Genomic DNA, 26,717 nt, shown 5'->3' with positions numbered 1-26,717 from the left:
TATATATATATATATATATATATATATATATATATATATATATTTTTTTTTTTTTTTTTTGTCGACAATCACATGTTTACCAAATGGCGTCATAGTTTCGTCTCTTCGATGTATGTCAACGGACTTATATTTCTCTCGTGTCTCCCCTGATGTGATTATTACACGTAAGTACACTTGGGAACTTATCGTGTTTCATTTTCCCCATGGACTCGTAGGAATATCTTGATCACGCGCAAAATTGTGATCCTTTCCAATATATATATATATATATATATATATATATATATATATATATATATTATTATTATTATTATTATTATTATTATTATTATTATTATTATACTTTGTCGCTGTCTCCCGCGTTTGCGAGGTAGCGCAAGGAAACAGACGAAAGAAATGGCCCCCCCCACCCCCATACACATGTATATACATACGTCCACACACGCAAATATACATACCTACACAGCTCTCCATGGTTTACCCCAGACGCTTCACATGCCCTGCTTCAGTCCACTGACAGCACGTCAACCCCGGTATACCACATCGCTCCAATTCACTCTATTCCTTGCCCTCCTTTCACCCTCCTGCATGTTCAGGCCCCGATCACACAAAATCTTTTTCACTCCATCTTTCCACCTCCAATTTGGTCTCCCTCTTCTCCTTGTTCCCTCCACCTCCGACACATATATCCTCTTGGTCAATCTTTCCTCACTCATCCTCTCCATGTGCCCAAACCACTTCAAAACACCCTCTTCTGCTCTCTCAACCACGCTCTTTTTATTTCCACACATCTCTCTTACCCTTACATTACTTACTCGATCAAACCACCTCACACCACACATTGCCCTCAAACATCTCATTTCCAGCACATCCACCCTCCTGCGCACAACTCTATCCATAGCCCACGCCTCGCAACTATACAACATTGTTGGAACCACTATTCCTTCAAACATACCCATTTTTGCTTTCCTAGATAATGTTCTTGACTTTCACAAATTCTTCAAGGCTCCTAGGATTTTCGCCCCCTCCCCCACCCTATGATTCACTTCCGCAAAAAAAAAAAAGAAAAAAAAAAAAAAAAAAAAAGAATACACACTGTAAGAAAGTGTAACTAGTTTGGAAAAGTATGTGAAAGGAGAAATTTAAAAGTAAATGTTAGTAAGAGCAAGGTTATTGGGTTCAGTAGGGTTGAGGGACAAGTTAATTGGGATGTACGTTTGAATGGAGAAAAATTGAAGGAAGTTAAGTGTTTTAGATATCTGGGAGTGAACTTAGCAGTGAATGGAAACATGTAAGCAGAAGTGAGTCACAGGGTGGGGGAGGTGGCGAAGGATCTGGGAGCATTGAAGAATGTGTGGAAGGAGAGAACGTTATCTCGGAGAGCAAAAATGAGTATATTTGAAGGAATAGTGGTTCCAGCAGTGTTATATGGTTGTGAAGCATGGGCTTTAGATAGGGTTGTACAGAGGAGGGTGGATGTATTGGGAATAAAGAAAAATAATGTTTGAGGACAGTATTTGGTGTGAGGTGGTTCAATTACAGTAAGTAATGAAAAGGTGAGAGATAGGTGTGGTAATAAAAACAGTATGGTTGAAAGAATAGAAGAGGGTGTGTGGAAATGGTTTGATATGGAGAGAATGAGTGAGGAAAGGTATATATATGGACAAAGAGGATATATGCATGGTCAGAGGTTGAGGGAACAAGAAGTGAGAAACTAAATTAGAGGTGGAAGGATGGATGGGAAAAGATTTTGAGCGATCAGGGCCTAAATGTACAGGAGGGTGAGAGGTGTGCAAAGAATAGAGTGAATTGGAACGATATGGTATACCAGGGTCAACGTGCTGTCATTGGACTGAACCAGTGCATGTAAAGCATCTGGGGTAAACCATGGAAAAGTCTTTTGGGCCAGGATGTTGATAGAGCTGTGGTTTCGGTTCATTACATGTGATGGCTAGAGACTGAGTTTGAACAAATGTGGCCTTTTTCCTGGCGCTGCCAAGCTGAAGCAAGGGGGGTAGCGATGTTGTTTCCTGTGGGATTGGGTAGTGCCAAGAATGGATGGAGGCAAGCAAGTATTGATATATACATGTGTATATATGTAAATGTCTCTGTATGTGCATGTATGTGTGCATGTTATTTTTGTGCTGCGTGTATGGACATTTATGTATATATATATGAGTAGATGGGCCATTCTTTCTTCGTCTGTTTCTTGGCACTACCTTGCTGATGAGGGAAACAGTGATCAAGTGATATATATATATATATATATATATATATATATATATATATATATATATATATATGAGGGAGCGGGGGGCTGGAAATCCTCCCCTCATTTTTTTTTTTTTTTTTTTTTTTTTTTTTTTTTCTTAATTTTCCAAAAGAAGGAACAGAGAAGGGGGCCAGGTGAGGGTATTCCCTCAAAGGCCCAGTTCTCTGTTCTTAATGCTACCTCGCTAATGCGGGAAATGGCGAATAGTTTGAAAGAAAGATATATATATATATATATATATATATATATATATATATATATATATATATATATATATATATATATATATATATATATATTGGAAAGGATCACAATTTTGCGCGTGATCAAGATATTCCTGTGAGTCCACAGGAAAAATGAAACACAATAAGTTCCCAAGGGCACTTTTGTGTAATAATCACATTATCAGGGGAGACACAAGAGAGAGAAATATAACAGTCAGTTAATACACATCGAAGAGATGAAGCTAGGACGCCATTTGGTAAACATGCGATATGTATATGTATATATTCCTGTGAGTCCATGGGAAAATGAAATACAATAAGTTCGTAAGTGCACTTTTGTGTACTAATCACATCATCAGGGGAGACATGAGAGAAATATAACATATAACAGTCATTTGATAAACAACGAAGAGATGTAGTTAGGACGCCATTTGGTAAACATGCGATTGTCCCAGACAGACATCGAGCGTATCATAAACTTATTATGTGGAGAAGATGAATTGTTTACAACTTCTATCAACAATAATGTTATCAATTTGTATAGACCTTTACGAATATTAAGAGTGTAAGTTTACAATACGTTCATCTGTCTTGGACATTCATATGTTTACCATATGGCATCCTAGCTACGTCTCTTTGTTATATATCAACTGACTGTTATATTTCTCTCTTGTGTCTCCCCTGATGGTGTGATTATTACACGAAAGTGCACTTGGAAACTTATCGTGTTTCATTTTCTCCGTGGACTCGTAGGAATATATATATATATATATATATATATATATATATATATATATATATATATATATATATATATATATATATCCCTGGGGATAGGGGAGAAAGAATACTTCCCACGTATTCCCTGCGTGTCGTAGAAGGCGACTAAAAGGGGAGGGAGCGGGTGGCTGGAAATCCTCCCCTCTCTTTTTTTTCAGTTTTCCAAAAGAAGGAACAGAGAAGGGGGCCAGGTGAGGATATTCCCTCAAAGGCCCAGTCCTCTGTTCTTCACGCTACCTCGCTAATGCAGGAAATGGCGAATAGTACGAAAGAAAGAAAGAAATATATATATATGTGTATATATATATATACATATATATATATATATATATATATATATATATATATATATATATATATATATATATATATATGTATATATATATATATATATATATATATATATATATATATATATCAGATCAGTTGATGAATTCTGAAGTAGCATCTAGAGATTGAGACAGTTGTTCTCTTTGTAGGACAAGTGTGTGTTGGCAGGGTGGCTGGGGGGCGAAGAGATGTTCAGGTGCCACCTCTGTACCGTTCACTGTGGGTCGGCCAATGACCTACGGAGGCACGTCATGACTCACACTGGGGAGAAGCCATTTTTATGCCAATACTGCTCTCATCGCACGGCACGCAAGTATAACTTGAAGAAGCACATGCGAGATGTACATGGGGTGCCATTGGAGTTGCTTTGGCCTAATAGTGGCTCAAATCCTTCCATTGATAGTTAACATTCTCCTTAAACTGATGGGAAGCCAGAGAACTCGATGAAGTACGTGAACTAAGCACTATATGATGAATTATATGCTGTTTAGAAAACACAAACTTGAGGACATCTCTTTTTACTCCATTCAGTTTTGTACTTAACAAAAGGCTAATGTAGTTGTTCGGTAGAACTTGAATGTAGTAGCAACTGTGAAGTTGCCTGATTAACATGTAAAGTATTATTTTAGGGAATATTGTTATTATTTATTTTGTTTATATGACAATATTATCATGATTTTTATGATTGGTTATTCATTGTAATTATTATGATTATTTTATTAATCATTATCGTTACTATTATTATAAGTATTGTTGATTAGCTTCATGGGGATGGGGAGAAAGTTTTCTACCCATGTATCTCATGCATGTAATAAAAGGTGATGATAAAGGGTGGAAGTGGGAGGCAGGAAACCCTTCTCTTCTGTATTGACTTTTTATGAGGGAACAGGAGAGAGGTAAGTGATGATACCCCTCTGAGGCAAGAAAGATAAGAAAATATAAATTGATTATAGAAAATAAAACTTTTGATTGTTGACATTATTAATGTGTTTAATGGTAATATAGAAATTTTTCATTGGTAATGTGTTAGTCTTATTTTGAGGACTTCGTGGGGTTTTGAAATTTGTCATGAGTCATTTAATGCTGTATTGTGATATTTATATAAGGCATATTTTTGTGAAAAATAGCTGGTTTTTAAGCATATTTGTGATAGTAATATCCCTTCTTTTGATTTTTATAATTATCTGTAAGGAGTATGTGCCTACCCTTTCATGGGAGGTGCAGTTTATTAATGGGGCATGAGGAAAATTAATATTTCGTACCTTAATCTCGAATAACATATATGAAAAAGTTATTAGCCATGGTTGGTCTAGGTCCTTGACTTTGAAGGTTGAAACATTGAGTGCATTTTGAATTATGCATATTGTAGTCTATGTGGAATTAAAGGACATCCTGTTGTAATTTGAGGAGTGGTGTTATTGGACTCTGCTCCAGGTTACACTGCACTTGAAAAGTCACCTTTGATGATCTGTCATTGAGAGTGTAATCTTGTCAAAGAAATTCTCACTCCAAAGGAGTCTACATTTCCTTGCTGCTGGAAGTAGTGTGCAGCCTTGGACTGCAGGAGCCTTTTAAAAAGTTCTCCATAACACCAGGACACTCATAGAAATTGCTCCTGCAATATATGAATATGTGATATAGGGAAGGGTTGATAAAGATTTTATGAAAGATGATTTATGAAATATAGTTTTTTTTTTCCCAGTCATTTATGCTTTAATGAGATGTACTCATACCTGTCTTAAGCTTTGGAGCAGAGGTTAATGTGAGATTGCATTTATGCTTCTTGCACCTAGAAATGCTGACATTTATTTCATTAATTAGTGTAAATCTAAGTTAACATGAGAGAGGTAAGCAGTGTGTATTCTTAACAAAGTGAAGAATGATGTGAATCCAGATGACTTAAAGGGACAAGGAAATGACGAGTAATGAATTTTTATGAGACGTTAATTTCCATTGTACTGTCAGGTACTACCTGGAACATTGGTTGAATAATGAAAATATCTCGTATAGAAAAAGTCGTTAGTGCTTTTTCTGTGGTGTGTGCTTAGCTTTGGGTGCTAGTGAACATCCATGGAAGTAATACTGTTTGTAAAATGTAATTTTCTGCAAGTTTTATTGCAAGTTAGTGATTTCTGCATCATAAGAATGAAACTAGCTTAGATTACTTTGAAAGATATTTTGAGCTTTTCTATCAGTTCTAACTCAAGAGGTTGTGGAGATAGACAAAGCTCTGAAGTCTGAGTGAGCCTGAGCTTTAGGATCCTTCTCTGAAGGCAGGAATATATGGTTGTATTGATAGAATGGATGAAATGCATCATGGAAAATGTTGGTAGCCCTACTTTCTTGTTCATTGAAGAAAATGGTTAAAAAGAAATAAGAAAAGGACAGGAAAATATTGTTAGACATAATCTCTCAGTAGGAAATGTAGGTTAGGTCATCATTAATTAGGAAAAGTAGAAAGTAATGATATATTTGTCTTTATTTTAGGCAAATATCATAAAAAGAATGAGAACAACATAACTGAAATTTGGGACTTTGTTCTCTCTATTGTAGGCTGAGGGACTGGAGTTAGGGTGGCTGGGGGGCAATGAGGCGTTCAGATGCCACCTATGCACAGTGATTTGTTACTCGTCCACCCAGTTACAGCGGCACGTCATGACCCACACTGGGGAGAAGCCTTTCTCATGCCATTTCTGCTCTCATCGTACAGCCCGCAAGTATAATCTGAAGATCCACTTGAGAGATGTACATGGAGTACCCATTGATCGTAGATTTGGTAGATACTGATACCAGGAGAAAAGCTTTTTGTGAAAGGAATTACATGCACAAAGATAACAACTACAGGTTTATCTGTTAGATGATGGTTGAGATTGTGAATGAGGGTTTCTCGTACGTACAAAGTATCAGGTATAAGAATATTGTAGTTGTGCTCACTTACCATATTCAATCGTGACACCCCTCTTTCATTTCACCATTATTAGAAAAATGAGGGATAAGAATGTTTTATTGATGCTCATTTTTCTTTGTTGAATCGTGACTTTTACTCTTTTTATTTCACCGTTATTGTATTAAGAAATTTGTCATTGATTTGGCATTTAATTATTTGAATATATTTCTTTTGTGGCCTGTTGTACTGACCAAAGACAATGGATTTCATTTAGACTTCCAGTATAGATATATTGGAAAGGATCACAATTTTGCGCGTGATCATGTATATTCTTATGAGTCCACAGGGAAAGTGAAACCTGATAAGTTCCCATTTGGTAAACAATCACCTGTTTACCAAATGGAGTCTTAGCTGTCTCTTCGTTGTATATCAACTGACTTGTATTTCTTTCTTGTATCTCCCCTGATGATGTGATTATTACAAGAAAGTGCACTTGGGAACTTATCATGTTTCATTTTCCCCGTGGACTCATAGGAATATATATATATATATATATATATATATATATATATATATATATATATATATATATATATATATGTTTATTTGCAAAGAGTGAGGTTTGCTTTTGGTTTAGGAAAATCAGGTGATGTATCTTGTGGGGACCCCCCAGAAAAAAAAGGAAGAAAGAAATATCAGTGGTGTTAGTTTGTAATGAAATATAATGTGGAAAAAGAAATCATTGTGGCTACACTTTATTTCATCAGTGAATGATGCCTAAAATCTGTGAATATTGAAATGTTTCAGACAGTGGAGCTATAATAATGGTTTAGTAAGATTTTCCAATTTGAAAGTTTATCCTTGGAAAAGATTTGTTGAATAAAGATTACTAAGAAAAAGTGTATAAACGTTCTTGATTTCCAGTTGACCAAGTTTCAGTGAGAAAATAGTTATGGAAATAGTTTTGTAATTAAGCCAAGCTTGCATATTTGGAGGCAGATATACGTAATCAAGCTTTTGCCTTGAGACAAATGAGAAGCAGTAAGTGTACTGCTGTATTTTATAAGTATTATTAAACTTCATAAAGGCTTAATACTATGATTAACTAGTCTGTGATAGTTTTTTGTTATTTTATGTGTAAAGACAAGGTATTCTGATGAATAAAGTTATAGTTGAAAAAAAATGTGTACATGTTTATGAGGCTTGAAGATTAGATGTGTTTAAATTGATGGAATGAAGCACATATGTAAGTTTGTGATTTAAAGATGGGCTCCAGGTTAGGTGCTTGTGAGGTGGGCACCAGGGATGGTTATGTGCGTGCAGTGAGGTGGCCGTGGCAGTAACGGTGCATTTCCTCTTGTAGGCGGCGTCCCCGGTGTGGACTCCCCGCGACATCTTCCCTGGTGTGGCCCTCTCATCGCTCCCTCACAACCTCCCTCGAGCCCCAAGGTTCTCGCCCGGTGAGGGAGGTCTACCTGGATCTCAGGGCCAGGCCTACAGACATGTGGTCCCACGCTGCTGTATCTGCTACAAGACCTTCATGCAAAAAAGTGATCTAACACGGCATATGCGGATTCACACAGGGGAAAAGCCCTATGTGTGTCACTTGTGTCCGTATCGAGGAAATCAGTCAACCCATTTGAAGAAACATTTGTATCTTGTCCACAAAGTGGATAGCTCTTCGAGCCAACCACAAATAAAAAATTTTCCATGAAATGGGCTAATTTCTTGCTGTTGTTAAAAAAATTTTTTTAATTGGTTGTTGAGTTATATTGCTATACAGCTATCTCACTACATGGCTTTACCTTTCCTTAAAAGTAAAGGGCATGTTCTAACAGTGGTAGTATAAAAAACAGGAAAGACCAGCTATTCCCCTGTCAGGACTTCTAGATATCATTGGAAGTTTACCTCGCATCGTCGGCTCTCACCAGTCATCAGAACATTAGGCATAGAATGCCAAGCAGCATGGCTAAGATGAACTCTTTCTTCTCTTCTAGGGATGGACGGCCAAAGAAAGACTCTCAAGTGGTGATGTCTCCATCGCAGGCTCCTTGCTTGATTCAGAGTACACCCAAGATGGGGCTGTCCTGGCCCCAGGTGCATCTCTATCCCTAGATACCATAACTCCTGGCCAGAGCTTTTCCACTCATAGTCTGAGTGATCACAGAGGGCACACATGTCCCTTCTGTGGGAAGAGTTTTATTAAAAAGTTCAATCTTACAACACACATCCGCATACATACAGGCGAGAGACCATATGCTTGCCCCAAGTGCTGGTATCGTGCCAATCAGCGTTCCCATCTAAAAGCTCATGTGGTTGCAGTGCATAAAGGTGACAGCTGCTGATTGTGATTGATTGAAACGACTGTAAAGGAAAGTTGCTGATGAAGGAACATGTTTCAGGTGATAATAGTAAATGTATGCATTAGTGAGGTTGTTTTTTCCATTTGGTTGCTAGTTGACTGGTATCTTAGAAAAACTGGTCTTCAGAATTCTGGAAGCTGGTATGGTGAGTGTTGTTGGTTCAGCTGTACAGTAATAGGGTACCACAACTGAGACTCTTGTTTCTTTCTTTATAGGCTACAGGGTCGGAGCTCATGTCTGATCGCTCATCTCCGCTCCTTCCTCCTCCTCCTCCCTCTGCTCACACTCATCTTCGACACTTCCACCGAGTGGCGTCACTTCATGCTGCTGTTGGAGAAGGCTCGCGTTTGGCTGCTTCTACCACTAGTGTGCAGCAGGGCTCCAGCCAGAGTGTTCTTGGTAGCAGAGGTGGCATTGGTGGGGATAGAAATGGTTTTGATATATCGATGGACATAATGCACTCCTCTGAAACTGGTCATTCCTCTTGTCAGCCAGTGACACTGACGGAGCATTTGAGATTGGCCAATAGCTGGAATGATACCATGAGTAATGGAGCTTCTGTTATTTGTCTTGGTAGCATTCAGTCCAAAGGAAAAGGTCGCGTATGTGATCACTGTGGAAAAGTTTTCCAGTTTTCAAATGACCTAAAAAAACATATTAGGACACATACCGGAGAAAAGCCATACAAGTGTCCATACTGTAGCTATCGAGCAACACAAAAGGTTCACCTACGTGGACACATCTTACGGCGACACAGAACAACACATGATCTTAACCAGGATGCATAGATCACATCCAAAGCTTATCTGAGTACAACAGTTGAAAGACATCTTTGCTTCACTTCTTTTGGAGCAATGATGTAATGATTAATGAACAGATTAGGAACATTTAGAGGCTTTTTTTTGTTTTCTTATAGGGCGTGCTGGCAGGGCCCATGGTAGGCGTAGAAATGGATGGTCTCCACACCTCTCAGCCTGACACCAACTTCCTCCGCTACAAGGCTCAAGACCATCTGGGCAGAACTGTGTATGGGTGTCGTGTGTGTGCTAAAACTTTCTTCTACGCTGGGGATTGGCGTAAACATATACGAACCCACACAGGAGAGAAGCCATACCAGTGCCCTGTCTGTTTCTACAGTGCAGCTCAGAGAACTAATTTGAAGAGGCATATCCTTAGAAAACATCAATCCCGATCTTTGTCTTCTGTACCTCCATGACTTAAATAATTGTTGCTACACCTCATCCTCATATGGATTGGTTCTTGGCCTGAATTGCTTTGCCTATCAGTGGAATCGGTTCTAGCTATAATTAATCGTTGAGTGATTGGAGTGGTTGACAGAAGGATAGTCTGATAAGTCGAATTTTCCAAGGAGACAAATTCTGGAGATATCTGGTGCTAAGTCATTAAGTTGTAAGTGTAATTTAAAATCAAATCCATTTTAAGTTCAAAGACTGACAGAGACCATATTTGCTTTCTGTTGTAGAGCTGGCTGGGAGTAATCGGGGTACCGCTCATAGGTCAAGACACTGGCAAGCAGTTTGGTGCCAGGAAAGCTTGTCAACCACAGGCTTTATCAGGCAGCTTTTCTCACGTCAATTCCATGGTGACTGGGGAGAGACTCATGACTGGACCAGGGAGGTTCATCTGTGAATACTGTAATAAGAAGTTTAATCACAAGAGTGATCTCACCAAACATCGAAGGACTCACACGGGAGAAAAACCATACCAGTGTCCTCTGTGTCCTTATCGTGGTACTCAGTCCTCGCATGTTCGCCGTCATGCTCGTTTCTTACATGGGCAAGATGTATATGAGTACAATTCATCAACTCCCTGACCTTATTTGATAATATAAAAAGCTTATATTATCTCAATATAAGATGTACAGAATGCATACATTCTTAACTTTGATTTTAAATTCTATATTATTTATTTTTATTACTTTGATTTGTCTAGATGAAGACAATTTTGATTTGAGTCTGTTTAATACCTGTATATTTTTGTACATGTGCCAATAAAATTGTAAATGTATGCTTGCATTCAATATTAACCTGAACTGTTTCTGAATTAGTGTTTTTATTAATTCCTTCAAAGCAATATCATGAAAAGAATACACACTGTCTTGACTAAATTCTTTTTTGAGTAATTAATCTGAAGCAAATAACTTTATTATCTATTCTCTAAGTCTTGAAGATATGAAGCACACGAATTTTAAGTTTTCAAGGATAAGGGTAACATCATGATTATTTCCAATTTGAGAATCATCAAAATATTGATTGATACTACAAATTGAAGTGCCTGATTCATTAGAATCACTTATAATGACTATGAGAGAGGAGTGGTCTGATTTTCTTCGCACTTTTAATGTAAGACATGAAAATTTGATTTGTACAAACATAAAGAAATATACCAGATAATGAGAAATGTAATAGAAATAGAAACTAATGTGTAAGTCGCTGCACAGTTATGAATATGTAGGTGTATTTTTTTATATTTGTGGATGATTCTGCTCAGCAATGGTGGTGTTCTGTTTTTGAATTAAAAAAAACGTGCAGCAAAAGATATTAGTAAAAATCTTAAAGTATTAGAAAGGGGACGTAAAGGTTTTAAGGAGTGATGTTGCCAGATTGAAATGGTGTGTATTGCACCTGCCATTAACTGGTTTTTGAGGTATTTTTAAGTTCAGAAAGATGAAAGTAAATCGAAATCGAGTTCAATGTTTTATGTTTGATGGTTACAGAAATATTTCAGGGTTAAAATGAAATCCATTTGCGTTGTTTTATATATTTAAAAGTAAACTAGTAAGTGTACACTAAATTAAATTATCATATTTATTATTCATCTCTAGATAATTGGAGCTCTTATTCTAGGTCATAGTGACCTGTCATGTTTATCTCTCTTTGTGTTTGTATACTGTTTTAAACAGTGCTTCTTCTTAAGCTTTTGTCACATCTGTCAGTACATTCACACCACTCAACATGAATTAAGAAGCTAAACTGTGTAATTCTCCATGTTTTTCTGTTTCTTTTTTGGGTGCAGTTGTTCATTCTTAATGACTTACTTGTGCTGCATGCGTAAGGTATTTTATAGTGGCAGGGTCCCATCACACAAAATTACCATACTGTCATACAGTTTCTTAAACGTGTTTGCAGCACACATTCACTATTTCGTGCACGCTTTTCAACCTCCTGCATGTTCAGGCCCCTGTTGCTTAAAATCTTTTTCTCCCCATCCTTCCACCTCCAGTTTGGTCTACCACTTCTTGTTCCCTCCACCTGTGACACATATATCCTCTTTGTCAGCCTTTCCTCACACATTCTCTCAGGATGTCCAAACCATTTCAGTATGCCCTCTTCTGCTCTCTTGACCACTACTTTTTATTACCACATCTCTCCTACTCTCTTTTTACTTACTCGATTACACCACCTCGCACTACACATTGTCCTCAAACATTTTATTTCCAACACATCTAACCTATCTGTAGCCCATGCCATGCAACCATATGATATTGTTGGAAATACTATTTCTTCGAACACCGATTTTTGCTCCGGGATAACATTCTCTCTTTCCATACATTCTTCATTGCTAATGTTCTCTCTCTCCACACATTCTTCATCACTCCCAGAACCTTCTATCCCTCCCCAGAGGGAGGGGAGAAAGAATTCTCCCATATTCATTGCTTGTTGTAAAAGGCAACTAAGGGGGCGGGAGTGGACTGCTGGAAACCCTCCTCCTCTTGTATTTCAGTTTCTAAAAGAGCAAAGATAGGTGTATATATATATATATATATATATATATATATATATATATATATATATATATATATATATATTTCTTTTCTTTTAAACTATTCGCCATTTCCCGCGTCAGCGAGGTAGCGTTAAGAACAGAGGACTGGGCCTTTTTTGGAATATCCTCACCTGGCCCCCTCTGTTCCTTCTTTTGGAAAAAAAACAAAAAAAAATGAGAGGGGAGGATTTCCAGCCCCCCGCTCCCTCCCCTTTTAGTCACCTTCTACGACACGCAGGGAATACGTGGGAAGTATTCTTAATCCCCTATCCCCAGGGATAAATCATGTTCTCTCTCTCACCGGGTCGTTAAACCTTCCTGTAATCCTTGCCTACTCCCACCCTGCCACAGCAGTACAGCGGGTCCAGAGATAAGAGATAAGGAAGCGTTATCACCGCCAACACTACACCGGTGACGGAGGCTCAACCATAAAACTCAATAATAACACTTTTGTGAGTGCTGGGGTGCTTGGCCCCTGTGTGTCAGGAGGCGGACGAGAGAAGGGCAGGAGTAAACAAAAGGTGATCATGACACCTTCCACACACACACGAATAAGGACATACAGCTAGACAGACCGAAACATTTTTTTTTTTTCTTCCGATCCACTCCAGCGATTCATGAAGAGGTGGGCGGTACAAGTCGATGCGACGCGTCGTGCCACAAACGTCTGGCCCAGCTTGACGCGTCCGCCGCGATGCATCTGCAAATATTCGTCAATGATCGACACCCACCTGCCAGCCCTGCCCCGTCCCGACCCAAACTGCTCCGGCTGTACCCCAGTGTTCCAGTCTCGTCTGAGTGTACTACTCCCTCCCGGGTATTTTAGTTCCTCCCTAGTCTTCCACCTCCTTTCCTGAGTGTCCCAGCTCCCTAGTGCTTCAGTCCCTCCCAGGTGCTTCATTCAGTGTTCCGACTCCCTTCTGCTGTGCCTCAGCCCATGTCAAGTACTCCAGCTCTCCCCACTAGTGCTCCAGCTCCCTTCCAACGCACTTCAGTTCCTCCCTACTGTTCAACCCCTCTCCTGAGTTCTCCAGCCCCTCCCGAGAGTACTAACTTCACCCGAGTCCTCACCTCCCCCTTCTGAAGTGCTTTACCTTCGTCCATTGCTGGAGGCACCCCTCCCCTTAGCCTCCCAAGTACCCCACCCTGACCCAAGTGGCAGGAGCTACACACCCATACACACACAGGAACTTCTCGGAACCTTAATGAGATGGTGAAGCGGAACGCCACACACATGCTGATGAGTCCCCTCTCCAACCCTTCCAGAAGGAATGAGGTTAAATAGGAACAAAATCTCTCCAACAAATATGTTTCTAGACTAGAATCAGAGAGGAAAAAAAATCCTCAAAATAAAGGTGCAAATACAGTAACAATATATATATATATATATATATATATATATATATATATATGTGTGTGTGTGTGTGTATGTATATATATATATATATATATATATATATATATATATATATATATATATATATATATATATATATATATAATTTTATCCCAGGGATAGGGAAGAAAGAATACTTCCCACGTATTTCCTGCATGTCGTAGGTGACAAAGCGGGGGGTGGGCTGGAAATCCTCCCCTCTTTCTTAATTTTCCAAAAGAAGGAACAGAGAAGGGGGGCCAAGTGAAGATATTCCCTCAAAGACTCGGTCCTCTGTTCTTAACGCTACCTCGCTAACGCGGGAAATGGTGAATAGTATGGAAAATATATATATATATATATATATATATATATATATATATATATATATATATATATATATATATTGTACATTATGTAGCATTTATGGATCTGGAGAAAGCATATGATAGAGTTGATAGAGATGCTCTGTAGAAGGTATTAAGAATATATGGTGTGGGAGGCAAGTTGTTAGAAGCAGTGAAAAGTTTTTATCGAGGATGTAAGGCATGTGTACGTGTAGGAAGAGAGGAAAGTGATTGGTTCTCAGTGAATGTAGGTTTGCGGCAGGGGTGTGTGATGTCTCCATGGTTGTTTAATTTGTTTATGGATGGGGTTGTTAGGGAGGTGAATGCAAGAGTTTTGGAAAGAGGGGCAAGTATGAAGTCTGTTGGGGATGAGAGAGCTTGGGAAGTGAGTCAGTTGTTGTTCGCTGATGATACAGCGCTGGTGGCTGATTCATGTGAGAAACTGCAGAAGCTGGTGACTGAGTTTGGTAAAGTGTGTGAAAGAAGAAAGTTAAGAGTAAATGTGAATAAGAGCAAGGTTATTAGGTACAGTAGGGTTGAGGGTCAAGTCAATTGGGAGGTGAGTTTGAATGGAGAAAAACTGGAGGAAGTGAAGTGTTTTAGATTTCTGGGAGTGGATCTGGCGGCGGATGGAACCATGGAAGCGGAAGTGGATCATAGGGTGGGGGAGGGGGCGAAAATTCTGGGAGCCTTGAAGAATGTGTGGAAGTCGAGAACATTATCTCGGAAAGCAAAAATGGGTATGTTTGAAGGAATAGTGGTTCCAACAATGTTGTATGGTTGCGAGGCGTGGGCTATGGATAGAGTTGTGCGCAGGAGGATGGATGTGCTAGAAATGAGATGTTTGAGGACAATGTGTGGTGTGAGGTGGTTTGATCGAGTAAGTAATGTAAGGGTGAGAGAGATGTGTGGAAATAAAAAGAGCGTGGTTGAGAGAGCAGAAGAGGGTGTTTTGAAATGGTTTGGTCACATGGAGAGAATGAGTGAGGAAAGATTGACCAAGAGGATATATGTGTCGGAGGTGGAGGGAACGAGGAGAAGAGGGAGACCAAATTGGAGGTGGAAAGATGGAGTGAAAAAGATTTTGTGTGATCGGGGCCTGAACATGCAGGAGGGTGAAAGGAGGGCAAGGAATAGAGTGAATTGGAGCGATGTGGTATACCGGGGTTGACGTGCTGTCAGTGGATTGAATCAAGGCATGTGAAGCGTCTGGGGTAAACCATGGAAAGCTGTGTAGGTATGTATAGTTGCGTGTGTGTGGACGTATGTATATACATGTGTATGGGGTGGGTTGGGCCATTTCTTTCGTCTGTTTCCTTGCGCTACCTCGCAAACACGGGAGACAGCGACAAAGCAAAAAATATATATATATATATATATATATATATATATATATATATATATATATATATATATATATATATATATATAGGAAAGGATCACAATTTTGCACGTGATCAAGATACTCCTATGAGTCCACGGGGAAAATGAAACCCGAAAAGTTCCCAAGTGCACTTTCGTGTAATAATCACATCATCAGGGGAGACACAAGAGAAATATAAGTCAGTTGATATACATCGAAGAGACGAAACAAGGACGCCATTTGGTAAACATGTGATAGTCCATGTTTACCAAATGGCGTCCTAGCTTCGTCTCTTCGATGTATATCAACTGACTGTTATATTTCTCTCTTGTGTCTCCCCTGATGATGTGATTATTACACGAAAGTGCACTTGGGAACTTTTCGTGTTCCATTTTCCCCATGGACTCATAGGAATATATATATATATATCCCTGGGGATAGGAGAGAAAGAATACTTCCCACGTATTCTCTGTATGTCGTAGAAGGCGACTAAAAGGGAAGGGAGCAGGGGGCTGGAAATCCTCCCCTCTCGTTTTTAGTTTTCCTGAAGAAGGAACAGGAGGAGGCCAAGTGAGGATATTCCCTCAAAGGCTCAGTCCTCTGTTCTTAACACTAATGCAGGAAATGGCAAAAGTATTTAAAAAAAAAATGTATATATTGTTTATTGATTTATTTATTTACCTTTGAAACTGGTAAATACCAATTCATATTTAACATTCACAAGCTTTCTGTTGGTTTTTCAATTTTTCTCACCATATGCTTTGCATCTTCATATAAAATGTGAATTAGATGTCCTTTTTTCAGTTTTCGTTTTGAAATATATGAGACATTTCAGGTACAAGAAATCTGACCATCTTAGAGTCAAAATGATTGTAAGTGATACAGCACAGCATGAAAAACAAAACAGGAATTAATCACATTGTTGGAGTGTTACAGATGAGAGCAGTAACAGATAATATGTTGATAGGTAGACTGTGTTCCCTTAGAGTTCATATGTATTAGTTTTGTTCAGTGGTTGGGGAGTTTAAGATCTTGGCTCTTTGGGAAGTATGAGGGAGGTGGAGACTGTGATCAATGGGGTCACCTCCATCAGACTTTCCTATGTGCAGATAGGAAAGGCAAACTTCCATCCATTGACCTAACAAGTTTGAACCTGAACCGACCACACTAACACACATGAACTTGGAGGGAACATGGTCCACCGATCAACATGTTATATATATTTCTGCTCTAATCTATAACACTTATGTTTGTGATTCATTCCTGCTCATATTGTGTTGTATCATTTATGATAAATTTAAATGTAGGTGAGCAGAGTTTGTGTGCCTGAGCTTATAATGTATGTCAGAGGTAAAGTGAAATTGAACATAGGACATTTAAATCACACTTTATCTGATGAAGTAGTATTTTTGTTAAGAAAAATTGAAAAAACAGCAGAAAGCTAGTGAATGTTAAAGATGAGTAGGTCTTTAATAGAAATGTTTTAAAGGAAAAATTGTGCCTGGTTGTGAGTAGGGAGCTGTGGTTTCAGTGTATTACACATGACAGCTAGGGAATGGGTGTGAGTGGATGTGGCCTTTCTTTGCCTGTTCCTGGCACTACCTCGGTAATGAGGGAATGGCAACCCGGTATGAAAATTATATGTGCACTCATACACACACACGAAAAAAGTTACTGTGTGAGGGGAAACGACGCCTTTAGTGTATCTGTGAGAGGGTATATAGCCTTGTGCGAGAATTTAACACTTCAAAGGATTTCTCATTTCCTTGGTATCGGAAGTGTTGCAGGAACCTCTAGAAAGGGAAACTGAGTAACAGCAGGATTTTCTTAAAAAGAGGTCTTTGGGCTGCCTAAGGTTGAGTACATAGGTTCAACTCTCTGGTTGCAGCAGCCGGTCAACAGTGAACCCAGCTAGTCAAACTCCTGTAGGGGTTGGTTAAGATAATGTATGTATGTGAGAAATACTTAGGAAAGCAAATGGATTTGTATGTAGCATTTATGGATCTGGAGAAGGTATATGATAGAGTTGATAGAGATGCTCTGTGGAAGGTATAAAGAATAAATGGTGTGAGAGGCAAGTTGTTAGAAGCAGTGAAAAGTTTTTATAGAAGATGTAAGGCATGTGTACGTGTAGGAAGAGAGGAAAGTGATTGGTTCTCAGTGAATGTTGGTTTGCGGCAGGGGTGCGTGAGGTCTCCATGGTTGTTTAATTTGTTTATGGATGGGGTTGTTAGAGAAGTGAATGCAAGAGTTTTGAAAACAGGGGCTTGGGAAGTGAGTCAATTGTTGTTTGCTGATGATACAGCATTGGTGGCTGATTCGGGTGAGAAAATGCAGAAACTGGTGACTGAATTTGGTAAAGTGTGTGAAAGAAGAAAGCTTGAGAGTAAATTTGAATAAGAGCAAGGTTATTAGGTACAGTAGGGTTGAGGGACGAGTCAATTGAGAGGTAAGTTTGAATGGAGAAAAACTGGAGGAAGTTAAGTGTTTTAGATATCTGGGAGTGGATGGAGCCATAGAAGCGGTAGTGAATCGTAGGGTGGGGGAGGGGGCGAAAGCTCTGGGAGCGTTGAAGAATGTGTTGAGAACGTTATCTTGGAAAGCAAAAATGGGTATGTTTGAAGGAATAGTGGTTCTAACAATGTTATATGGTTGTGAGGCTTGGGCTACAGATAAAGATGTGCGGAGGAGGGTGGATGTGCTGGAAATGAGATGTTTGAGGACAGTATGTGGTGTGAGATGGTTTGATCGAGTAAGTAATGAAAGGGTAAGAGAGATGTGTGGTAATAAAAAGTGTGTGGTTGAGAGAACAGAAGAGGGTGTTTTGAAATGGTTTTGGTCACATGGAGAGAATGAGTGAGGAAAGATTGACCAAGAGGATATATGTGTCAGAGGTGGAGGGAACGAGAAGTGGGAGACCAAATTGGGAGTAGAAAGATGGGAGTGAAAAAGATTTTGAGTGTTCAGGGCCTGAACATGCAGAGGGTGAAAGGTGCGCAAGGAATAGAGTGAATTAGAATGATGTGGTATACTGGGGTCGACATGCTGTCAGTGGATTGAACCAGGGCCTGTGCAGTGTCTTGGGTAAGCCATGGAAAGTTCTGTGGGACCAGGATGTGGAAAGGGAGATGTGGTTTCTGTGCATTATACATGACAGCTAGAGACTGAGTGTGAACGAATGTGGCCTTTGTTGTCTTCCTAGTGCTACCTCGTGCACATGTGGGGGGAGGGGGTTTTCATTTCGTGAGGTGGGGTGGCAACGGGAATGAATAAGGGCAGACAGTATGAATTATGTACATATGTGTATATATGTATATGTCAGTGTGTATATATATATGTATACATTGAGATGTATAGGTATGAGTGTGTGTGTGTGTGTGTGGGGACGTGTGTGTATATACACGTGTATGTAAGTGGGTTGGGCCATTCTTTCATCTGTTTCTTTGTGCTACCTCGCTAATGTGGGAAACTGACAAAGTATCATAGATATAAATAAATGAATATATGTATATATTATCCCTAGGGATAGGGGAGAAAGAATACTTCCCACGTATTCCCTGCGTGTAGAAGAAGGCGACTAAAAGGGAAGGGAGCGGGTGGCTTGGAAATCCTACCCTCTCGTTTTTAGTTTTCCTTGAGAAGGAACAGAGGAGGGGACCAAGTGAGGTTATTCCCTTAAAGGCTCAGTCTTCTGTTCTTAGCGCAAGGAAACGGACAAAAAAATGGCCCAACCCACCCACATACACATGTATGTACATACACGTCCACACACGCACCTATACATAACTATACATCTCAACGTATACAAAGATATACACACACAGACATATGCTTATTAACACGCACCTTCATAGAAGAACATACAAACCTCCAACAGGTTATTATTTTTATTATTTGATCGCTGTTTCCTGCATCACCGAGGTAACTTCTGGAAACAGACAAAGAATGGCCCATCCACTCAAACACAGACACATAAATGCCCATACACATGTTCATATTCATGCTTGCCTTCATCTGTTCCTGGTGCCAACCTGCCCCACTGGAAACAGCATTGCTACCTCCTGATTCAGCAGGGTAGTGCCAGGAAACATGAAGAATGGCCAACAGGAAATGTTTAGGAGGCTGTTCATGTCTTGCAGAAGACCAGACCAAATAAAAAGGTATGCTTTTCAAATTTTGTCACCTCAACAAAAGAAGCCCAAGGAAGTGATAGAGAAGGTCCAGCTAGATGAGAGCAGCAAAGATGGTACTAACTGGTACCCCGTGACTCATGAATAATCACACACACACACACACACACACACACATTCTGTACTCTTCTTGTTCCATATTGATTACTTGCATGAAGGTATGAAATCCCACCTGAATTCGTTTGTAGATGATACACAGATTGGTCAAGTGGACAGTGGACATTTATTTGAGAGAGGTAGAGGTAGATGATGAACCAGAGGAGACAACTTGAAATTGTTAGAAACTTTAAATAAGGATGTAAAAGAATAATTTCATAGTATAAGTAGTGTACCTATGGAACAGATTTACTGAAGACATGGATAATGCAGACAGCTGAAATGAATTGAGAGGTTATGTGATAGCAGAGAATATTCGTGATGGGGCCTCACAATAATATAAATCACTCCATGTGCAGCACAAATAGGTAATTAATTGACTAAACACACACAATGAGCTTCTGTTGTGCAGTGGTAAATGTTACGATCATGTGTCAACAAAGGCCAACTTTGGGTCAGACCAGTATGGGTTTCAATCGAGGGCATGGCTTTCACCCTACATCTCACCCAGCGTGTTCATCTTTCTCATGGATCTGGTCGATGAATAGGTATCCGGCATAGGCTGGAGTGTATGTATATGCATGTATGTGTGCAAGTAAAGATATGATAAATATATGAAAAGTCAAGAGATGGGACAACACAGATTTATAACTTTCCCCCTATAACTCGCACATTAATGTGCACACATACCATGGAATAGAGGAGAGTGAGAGTTGACTTCATCACAATCGTTATTCATCCAGATATATTTTAGAGAGTGATTATTACTTCTGAAGTTGTAGGGATTGAACAGTCATAGGACAAAATAAAAGATTTAACAAAAAATCTTCTGAATTTAAAGAAGTACTTTCTTCATGGAGGGATTGAATGAATTAAACAAACTGTACGAGGACTTGGTAATTGTAGACAGTGTACATATGTTTAAATGGTTGTATAATGATAGAGAATATTCAGGATGGGGGTGTAGAAAAAACTTTCCTTGTGAATCATAAATAATAAACACACACACACACACACACACACACACACACACATGGTAATCAAGATGACACCAGAATTAAAAGAGTCGAGTTACAGTGCAACGTTAGAGGCTTTAAGAAGTATTTCCTTGGAAGAGAGAATGGTGATGGGTGACATGATCACAGCATTTAGATTTATGAAATGGATCAGTGATGAGGACAAAACATTCTTCGAGATATTTCAAGAGCAACCAGAAAACATAGCCTGAAATTAAGTAGGAAACTTGTTGAAAAAGATGCAAAGAAGTGCTTTTATAGTATGATTGCTGGAGGAATGGAATAGAATAACTTGAGGAAGTGGTTAATGTAGACCACATTGCTCCCTCTACTTACTGCATGGATAAGTAATTACACCAGATTACAACCTAAATCAACTGATTACTGTTGATGGTAAACTTCTTTATGAGTTATATGAAACCAGTGTTACCAGAGACCTTGATCATGAGCTGAGAGAGAGGCTTGTCAAGAAGGATGTGTGGAAATGTTGGTTTAGTGTAAGGGTAGTTAATGGTTGGAATAGTTTAAACATGTGGACTGTGAATGCCAGCAGCTTACAACAATCTAAAGTCTTCTTGATGTGAATACTATAAGAGATGGTCCCACAGGTATAAAGCACCCAGCCCTGTAATTTATAAATAGATGATTATGCAAACATACACACTAGCCTCATACATGCACAGGCAACCTGGGATCAAACCTGCATAGGTTCAGATATTTTTTGCAGGAGCCGGTCGGTCCACACTTCACCCAGATGTTCATCCTCCCAAGGGGCTGGACCTTAAAATGGGTACTTTGCAATGGCTAGGGTGTGTGTGTGTGCTTGCATACTGGAAAGGATCAAAAGTACATTCCTACGAGTCCACCTGGAAATGAAATACAGTTAGTTCTCAAGTGCATTTTCGTGTGATAATCACATCAGGGTAGATACAATAAAGAAATATAACTCAGTTGATAGACAATGAAGAGACATAGCTAGGACTCCGTTTGGTAAACAAGTGACTGCTGGAATGTAGGTCGGGTGGGTTCGAGTCTGGCAACTAGCGTATCAGAAATTTATGTGGATAAGAAGGGGAACTTTACAAATTCTCTCAACAATAAAGCTATCCATTTTGTATAGACCTTCACTGATATTAATGTTGCAATTCTTTATGTATTTGATAATAGAAGATTCAATGATATTTCCTGCAGTGCAGGAGTTAAGAGTTGATAACTGAGCTGGCATTACTCCAGTCAGTACAATGATCATGATTTGTAACATGATTAAACAAGGCTTTTGGTTCTTTTACTGTTCTTATACTATATTTATGTTGTTTAAGTCTAACTGAAAGTTCCTTATCAGTCTGCCCAACATAAAACTTATAAATTTCTACATCCAGCATCCAGCAGAACTTTCTTGTGAGTTTCTGATTAGATATTCTTTACATTATTGTTTATATTAAAGGATTTAAGCAACATGGGAAGTAAAATCATTATTAAAAGGGAGAACTAAAAGGTTCTTAGTGTCAAAGGGAGGTTTGGGTTCAACTATATAAAATTATTTCTTTGCCAACTTAAGGGATTTATCAATGAAAGTTCTAGGATACTTTAACTTGGATCCAGTAGAATGATTTTTTCAAACTCATCATCAATGAACTCTGGACGGCAAATACTAAATGATCTAAGGAGCATAGACTATGATGGTGATTTGTCTCTGTCATGTTGAGCTGACTAATGATAGATGTATGTACATACATTGGTAGGTGTTCTGTATATGCTAAACTTAAACTTGTTTCCATCCCTATGGATCATGCAATCTAAAAATGGTAACATACCATTATTTTAATTTCCTACAGTGAACTTGATGAATGGTACTAAATTGTTAAGTAAAAGGAGAAATGTCTGTAAATTTTCGTTTGTTGGCCAAACACAAAGAACATCTACATTTCTAAACCAGATTGCATTAGAGGGTAAGATATCCTTTAGTAACTTTGTTTCAAAGAATTCCATATAAAGATTACTTAATACATGTGAAAGAGGGTTACCTATTGCCATACCAAATTTTTTTAGCATGATATTCTCCATTGAATTGAAATACACCATCTTTTATACACAATTTTCTCAATTTGCAAAGAATTGTAACATTGATATTAGTGAAGGTCTATGTAAAAGCTTTATTGTAGAGAGAAATTGCAAACAGTTCCCCTTCTTGTCCACATAATAAATTTATGATATGCTTGTTGCCAGACTTGCACACCCAACCTGCTTTAGGGCAGTCACATGTTTACTTAATGCCGTCCTAGCTACGTCTCTTCGTTGTACATCAACTGACTGTTATATTTCTTTCTTGTATTTCCTTGTATTTCCCCTGATGAGATGATATTACACGAAAAGTGTGCTTGGGAACTTCTTGTGTTTCATTACCCCATGGACTTATAGGAATACATACATACATACATACATACATACATACATACATTTTTTTTTAATTTTCCAAAAGAAGGAACAGAGAAGGGGGCCAGGTTAGGATATTCCCTCAAAGGCCCAGTCCTCTGTTCTTAACGCTACCTCGCTAATACGGGAAATGGCGAATAGTTTGGAAGAAAAAGAAATATATATATATATATAATATTATTTTTATTATTTTTTTTTATTATACTTTGTCGCTGTCTCCCGCGTTTGCGAGGTAGCGCAAGGAAACAGACGAAAGAAATGGCCCCCCCACCCCCCCCCCCCCCACCCCCATACACATGCATATACATACGTCCACACACGCAAATATACATACCTACACAGCTTTCCATGGTTTACCCCAGACGCTTCACATGCCTTGATTCAATCCACTGACAGCATGTCAACCCCGGTATACCACATCGCTCCAATTCACTCTATTCCTTGCCCTCCTTTCACCCTCCTGCATGTTCAGGCCCCGATCACACAAAGTCTTTTTCACTCCATCTTTCCACCTCCAATTTGGTCTCCCTCTTCTCCTCGTTCCCTCCACCTCCGACACATATATCCTCTTGGTCAATCTTTCCTCACTCATTCTCTCCATGTGCCCAAACCACTTCAAAACACCCTCTTCTGCTCTCTCAACCACGCTCTTTTTATTTCCACACATCTCTCTTACCCTTACGTTACTCACTCGATCAAACCACCTCACACCACACATTGTCCTCAAACATCTCATTTCCAGCACATCCATCCTCCTGCGCACAACTCTATCCATAGCCCACGCCTCGCAACCATACAACATTGTTGGAACCACTATTCCTTCAAACATACCCATTTTTGCTTTCCGAGATAATGTTCTCGACTTCCACACATTCTTCAAGGCCCCCAGAATTTTCGCCCCCTCCCCCACCCTATGATCCACTTCCGCTTCCATGGTTCCATCCGCTGCCAGATCCTCTCCCAGATATCTAAAACACTTCACTTCCTCCAGTTTTTCTCCATTCAAACTCACCTCCCAATTGACTTGACCCTCAACCCTACTGTACCTAATAACCTTGCTCTTATTCACATTTACTCTTAACTTTCTTCTTCCACACACTTTACCAAACTCAGTCACCAGCTTCTGCAGTTTCTCACATGAATCAGCCACCAGCGCTGTATCATCAGCGAACAACAACTGACTCACTTCCCAAGCTCTCTCATATATATATATATATATTATCCCTGGGGATAGGGGATTAAGAATACTTCCCACGTATTCCCTGCGTGTCGTAGAAGGCGACTAAAAGGGGAGGGAGCGGGGGGCTGGAAATCCTCCCCTCTCATTTTTTTTTAATTTTCCAAAAGAAGGAACAGAGAAGGGGGCCAGGTGAGGATATTCCCTCAGTGGCCCAGTTCTCTGTTCTTAACGCTACCTCGCTAACGCGGGAAATGGTGAATAGTTTGAAAAAAAAAAATATATATATATATATATATATATATATATATATATATATATATATATATATATATATATATATATTAGGTTAAGAGACAGGGCAGCATGAGTGTAAAACTCTCAATGCATTGCACACAAGTAATAACGATAAACACACACAAACACACACAGTATGCCAACTTAAACCATATACCCATGAATGGAGGATGAACATCTATCTGGGTTGACTCTGGATTTACTGCCAATCCCTAGGAAATGAATCCAGGTGGGCCTCTGTGAAGGAAATATGAATTGATACCTGATTCTTGCGACTCTCTAAAGCATAGAGAGATAATGTCAATGTACACATCGTGTGTTCATTTATAGTCCTGGTGAATATTTGTTATTTTTTTTAAAGTTTGGCGTGAATTTTTTTCAGGTAGATGTTAACTGAAAAAGAAAAGAGAATATCATTAATGTTCATGTTGTTTTAGGAATGGTTCACTTATAGGTGGACATGGATAGACCTGCTCTTAAAGTTTGGGCAAGTTTCATGGTTAAGGACGATTGAAAAACATTTGAGGAAATTTTGATTTAGAGGTACAAGGTAGCTTGACTGCATTTGAGGTTGTCTCAAGTAAAATTAACTTGGCAGGATTAGTGCCCAGTTTAACTTGCATAGCATAAAGTTTTACACTTACTTCATCTTCTCTGAGCTGAGTATTATTCCTTTTATATACATTTTGGTTAGGATATTGACTTTACCCTTTGTACATCTCAAGAGTATGACCTTGTTGAAGAACTTAGAAGATTGCCAAGAAACTGCCTTTTTGTTATGTCTCCCTCTCTCTTTTTCTAAAAAACTTATTGTCTTCAGGTTTTTATTTCTAGTGAGTGAGTTTTTAAGACATTCATGAAAAAGGATTATGCTTGATAAAACACATGATATATCTGTGGTATGGGGTTTTCGAACATAGGTAAAGTGGTTGAAAGGCGGGATGGCACCTGAATGGTGTTTCTCTTCTAGGCAGCAGCCGCCCTTGTCCTGGAAGGGTCAGCGGGAGAGCATGAGGTGCAAGTGTTGACAGCTGCATCACCACTGCGTCATCAGCATCTTCTCCATCATCAGCAACATGGCAGCATCCATCACCATCAGCACCATCCTGTGGCACACCTACAACCCCGCACAGGGCCTACTTACCCATGTCCATTTTGTGGCAAATCTTTTGATCGACCTTCCCACCGTGATCGTCATGTTCGCACACACACAGGAGAAAAGCCATATCGCTGTCCAGTCTGCACTCACTCCTCCAGCCTTAAAGAGAATTTGAAAGCTCACATCCTTCTGAAGCATCCAGGATGTGACCCAAGCACTTTGACAATACCTGTTCCACATAGATGAGCTTCTTGAAACACATAAAATTTTGCTTTCTATTCCTGCTCATCCTGGGGGGGAGGGTTATTTTTACACATGTTGAGTGGGTGCTCCTGTCATCTGTTTGTTGGTTTAGTTGGTGATTTTTGTTCGATTTATGCTCAAATTTGTATTTAGGGCTGCTGATAGGGACCATAGAGCATAATGATTAAAAAAAAGAAAACAGTGGAAACGGACAAGATATTCCTCTTATCAGAAAGGGGGAAAAATTCACAGCAACATTTAAGAGTTACCCATGGACACAGTAGGGGCACAACTGCCATTGCAGGAGTGCTCATGTGGCCTTTCTCTTGTTCTAGGGTGGCGTGGAATGGCTGGAGTGTTCATGGCCCGTAGGGGATGATGGGGATAGGTCCCAGCCCTCTACTGCAGCAATATCCCAGCTCAGCCAGATGCCTCTACC

The 26,717-nt window shown here is 39.3% G+C and overlaps 1 protein-coding gene across 7 annotated transcripts in view; it reads left to right on the top strand.

Annotated features, from left to right (window-relative positions):
- Window positions 1–26,717, top strand: part of LOC139763903 (uncharacterized) — a 181,455-nt gene that overhangs the window by 70,735 nt on the left and 84,003 nt on the right. The window contains exon 5 of one of the 7 annotated variants that reach the window (XM_071690325.1): window positions 9,072–10,920. The exons of the other annotated variants lie outside the window; for them this stretch is intronic. Coding sequence (XP_071546426.1) covers window positions 9,072–9,644 — 573 coding nt within the window. The 3' untranslated portion in view covers window positions 9,645–10,920. Of the gene's footprint in view, window positions 1–9,071; window positions 10,921–26,717 lie in introns of those variants that run through there. 7 annotated transcript variants of the gene reach the window in all.

Source organism: Panulirus ornatus, chromosome 48 (genome assembly GCF_036320965.1).
Source record: "Panulirus ornatus isolate Po-2019 chromosome 48, ASM3632096v1, whole genome shotgun sequence".
NCBI classification, from domain to species: Eukaryota; Metazoa; Arthropoda; class Malacostraca; order Decapoda; family Palinuridae; genus Panulirus; species Panulirus ornatus.
The sequence above is the reverse complement of the archived record's forward strand: the minus strand, read 5'-3'. Positions and strand labels throughout refer to the sequence as shown.